Genomic DNA, 4,793 nt, shown 5'->3' with positions numbered 1-4,793 from the left:
GGAACATTACTATTTACAAATAATATATCATATTTCCATATACCATGTATATAATATGATAATTTGTAGAGGTTTGTTTACAACAGAAGCACTGACTTCTCTGATTCTTAAAAAGATTGAAGGTTCCCAAATCCAACGATGTTCTCTTTAGGGCGAACTACAGTTGCCTGACAGTTTACTGAACAATAGGTAATTAATGTTGTAAAATTAAAATACAATACTATTCTATTACCTACCTACACCGATGTTATCGTTGTAGAGTATCTTTCCTTAGGTATTTGAAAAGTTACTCTGTTTAAAGTTACAAGGTCGGACAGATAAATCATCAAAAGAGCTTTTAAAGAGGTCGTGGAAGCAGCGAGGTGGACTTTAAAACAGCTATGGAAGTAAGCCGAGAATTTTTTCATCGTATTCAAAGGCTTCCATTAGAATATACATGGTCTGGTCTTACTTTTCAAACAGGCTCAGTCTAAAGTAATTCTTCATATTTTCCTAAGAGATGGGCTATTCTCATATTTTCTAGTGTTGTCATAGTAAGGGTTGCTTAGTGATGATTAACATTTTTTTTGACACATTAAAAAGGTGATTAATATCAGAATCGTTCACTAAATTTTGTTGTAATGGTATAATTTATCACAATTTTGGTATTGAATTTTAAAATGAACTGTGCGTAATAGCGAGTTTTTCCGTGCGATGGCCATTAAAGTATTTTTTTTTTACAATTGCTATCTTCTAATTTAATTAATTTGTTAGTTTTAAAATACATAGCTCAATATAAAATTTCATTATCGATAAAGGGAATAATCCTTTCAGTCCAAGAGCTCACAAAAAAAAATAAAAATCCAATTTTTTATTACTCTAAAGAAAAATATATACAGTTAAAAATTTCTTAAGAATTAGATGACTCTAGCAACCATGGTTGAAAGGAATAAAAAATGGTGGGTGTTCTAAAACATTTCAAAAAATTGATTTTGCTACATGACATAGACAATTTTATAAACACTATCTGTGTTAATGAAATTATGTTTACTTGGTCAATAATGTTTACATATTCTAAAAAAGGATTAGTAAAGGTGCTTTTATGCATCAGTTTCATCCGAGATTCTTTATCTTTAAGTAGTATTTTGCTTGTTTAAAATGGAAGAGATAAAAAATCATTTTTTTCATTTAATGTTTTTTTTTATTTCCGAAAAGGAAAATTCGCTACACAGACGGTTAAAAAAACTTTCAGTGTGTATAGCGATGATGCCTTAGGGGAAAGCACCTTTCGTAAGTGGTTTACTTGGTTCAGAACAGGAAATTTTGAATAGGAAGACGCAAAGCGCTCGGGTCGTCCTTCAAATGTTAATGATTTGCCAAATTCAAGCATTGGTCACAGACAACCCTCACTCTACGACACGGGATATCGTAGAAAAGCTAAAACGCTTAACATATCTCACACAAGTGTCTCAAATCATTTGTGTCACATAATCGCAAAGGCATAGTTTTCCATTATGATAACGCCCGTCCTCGCGTGTCTTTGCAGACCTGGTAGAGATTTTTGGAGTTTGGCTGGGATGTGATCCCAGATTTTTAGGTGAAAATGTTGTTCTCCGGAACTCTATCTCAAGGGAAGGTTTAATGAATGATGTGGCTCGTAAATGTTGTCGTAAACAGCAGTGGCAAAACTGTAAAAGAACGCCTACTATTTCCTGTGGTATTTTTTGATTATGCAATTTGCTGGTCGTTAGAAACATTTATACCCGATGAACAGTACAAAAAAAAAAGTATGTCTCTATTATTTTCGCCAAAACATCTTAAAAATAAACGTTTGCAATGAACTTTTATGGAAAAATTAAGTTAGACACAAATTTAAAATTTAAGTTAAATTAAAGTCGAAGGATATAATAAAATTAAAAGTTTAAATAAAACTTTTTAACATACAAGTTAATATTTTGTTTCGGTTGATAATTTTTCATTTCAATTAATTAAAAAATCAGCAATAAATCCCTACCTTTATTTTATTTAGAATCTGCTGTGAGAGGCCCCTGGTTTGGATCTCAGGGAACAATACCAAATAGAACAAGAAGCCTTTTAGAAGAGGAAGGTGTTAGCATTAGGGATATTGCAACGCCTTGAGCATTATACATAATAACCTACTTGGGAATCACCTCCGAATATGTTTATTTGTGTTTTAATCTATTTATTTGTTTGTTTTTTAATTTATTTATTTTTTAAAAATTATGTTCTAGTTATTAACTTTTTTTTTTTCAACTTTATGTCTACGACTATTCAACTTTATGTCTACGACTATATATTTTTAATTATTTCTATTTCGTTTTTTTTATGGGTGAGTACTAAAAGGTTTAAGAAAAATCTGATGTCTATAAATTTAAGTAAAATTTATATAATACATTGAGTGTGTTGAGTGTCTGGAAAAGAAAAATATGAGATAAATGGGAATGAATTGAGGGAATTGATTAAGGGTCAAAAAAGAAAGAGAAACTACGATAAAAAAAATTAATGCAGCATAGTTGCAAAAAAAAAAAAAAAAGATTAAAAAAGACAATGTATTTTTTTTTTTTCGGCCAAGACTTCCATGGAGTTCTATACTGCCTATCCAAGGTTGGGAGTCAAAGTTATTCATTTTGTGGGACCGCCACTCAATGAAAAAAGTTAACTCTCCAGGCTGGATTTGAACCGGTACCGCAGATCTCAGATTGGTAGGACTGCGTCTAACCACTGAACAACGTATTGTGATATGTAGTTATAACGGGGAAAAATAAAATAAAAATATATTACTTTTTAAATCAGTTATTTTAATTACTTACTCGTATTTATATTTTATCTACGACTTATTGGTATATTGTATACTTACAGTAACCTATTGCATTGCTTTTTATTAAATAAAACATTTCTCTCTTATGAAATATGAATTTTTAATACTTTGATGTACGGGTTAATAATAAAAGATATTAAAAGTATATTACCACAGAAGTTCTCAGTTCACATTACTCTTTGAAGTTAAAAACAGCTAAGCATCTTGTACTTACCAGCAGTTGACTTTGTACATATGGCCGAGATGGTCGGTGTCTGTAACAGCATAAGCCGCTGACACTGCAAGAGCCGGCAAGCCCCAGCAAACCAAACAAGAAAACAGAAATCTGAAAACAGACATAACTTAATTGGTTTCTTATCCTTATTAAAGTCTAGTGTAGTATCAATGTTTTCACTATAGATTATTGTTTTTAGTTATATATATATTTAAAAAGTGAATAATTTTTAAATGATTTCCGAGTGTTTTGGTTGGTAGTCAAGTGACAAATTATTTATATACAAGGGTAGAAATAACAAAATTTCGGAGGACATGTAATCCTGTATGTAAATGATACAAATCAGAATAAATTACGCGTTTCAAACTGCAACAAGCCGCTGTCCGCGTCGGGCGGGTTTCCATTTCCCTCATGTTTTATTCATTTTGGATGTATACGGCTCCGAGAGCGTATGCTAGTGGGAACTTTCAAATTATAGCGGGTTTCGAAACATATTTGAAATTTTGTTACCGAATTTCAAAAGCTGATTCGGAACAACTCCAAAATTTCGTATCCCTACTTTACTTTTAAAATACTAACATGGCTCACTAATGAGGAGTGCTTTATCAAAAGTAATTTTTTGGAAAATTATTATTTTAAATATTAATATGATAGCATCGCTTGTAGATAAGACAAATTACTATTGAAAATGTTGATATTGTGCTACATATCTAATTAACAAAGAAAAACGTAGATTTTGAAATAAACTGAATAATTGATAGATGTACAATTTTAATTTATCAAAATCATTAAAAAAAAATATAGTTTTCTGTTTATTTATTTTTTTCCCCAAAATGATTGCATTCAATCGGAACGAAGGCATATTAAACCATGAATTTAAACGAAAGAATTTGTGATTAATATGAAAATATTTTTTCTTAAGTTATAGAAACGTATAAAATATAATCAAATAAAACAACGTGTAATAAATACAATAAATAAACCAAAATAACATGTAAAAAATACGGATAAAACAAAACATATGATAAGTAGTAGAAACGAGAGCGATTTCGGTGGTATAGATATAGGACGAAATACATTTAAACAGGCAAATATTATTAGTATTATTAGTTTTTATATATTATTAGTATTTGGTTTCCACGGTAACTAGAAAAACCGAAATTTAGAAGGAAATAAAATCGAGATTAAAGGCGGGAAACGCATTATTTTTAAATTTCGAAATGGCTGAAATAGAACCTTAATGTTTTTGAAAATAAAGTATTGCTTAAAATATAATGATAATATTAATAATTTATTTATTTGTCCTTGGGGCCATCTCCGTAAAAATATAGTAGCCAGTGAAATAAATAAAATGGATAATCAATTGTAGTAATTTTACAAGAATGATGAGTTAAAGATCGTTTATATAAACTAATAACAAACAATATGCCCAAGCTGGGCTATCTACATTCGTTAGAATAAAACAAAAACGTCACTTCATATTTAATAATATTAAAAAAAAAAAAAATTGTTCCCTCTTTCTATGATTTACAGACTCATCGATTTAGATTAGTAATTACACATATTTTTTATTAAAGTCAGGTGTCATGGCCGCTAATGCAGAACAGTGTTCGAGTCGCTCTGCCTTTGTTGCCTTCTCATCTCGGCAGTCTTTTGAAGCCAGCAATTAAATTTTGTGAACAGTATATTTATAAACAGGAGAACATTTTTAAGTTCGCAAATAGTGAGGTGAGAGCCAAATTATTAGCCATTATAAGTAAT

General features: G+C 30.0%; 1 protein-coding gene across 1 annotated transcript in view; it reads right to left on the bottom strand.

Moving 5' to 3' along the window:
- The window catches only part of LOC106678398 (adhesion G protein-coupled receptor E4), a 551,070-nt gene that overhangs the window by 22,757 nt on the left and 523,520 nt on the right, over window positions 1-4,793 (bottom strand). The window contains exon 5 of the mRNA XM_067053511.1: window positions 3,033-3,143. Coding sequence (XP_066909612.1) covers window positions 3,033-3,143 — 111 coding nt within the window. The remainder of the gene's footprint in view (window positions 1-3,032; window positions 3,144-4,793) is intronic.

This window comes from Halyomorpha halys, unplaced genomic scaffold (assembly GCF_000696795.3).
Source record: "Halyomorpha halys isolate HHAL.00 unplaced genomic scaffold, Hhal_1.1 Scaffold140.1, whole genome shotgun sequence".
Lineage (NCBI taxonomy): Eukaryota > Metazoa > Arthropoda > Insecta > Hemiptera > Pentatomidae > Halyomorpha > Halyomorpha halys.
Note: the sequence above shows the minus strand (reverse complement) of the source record. Positions and strands in the feature narration are given on the sequence as shown.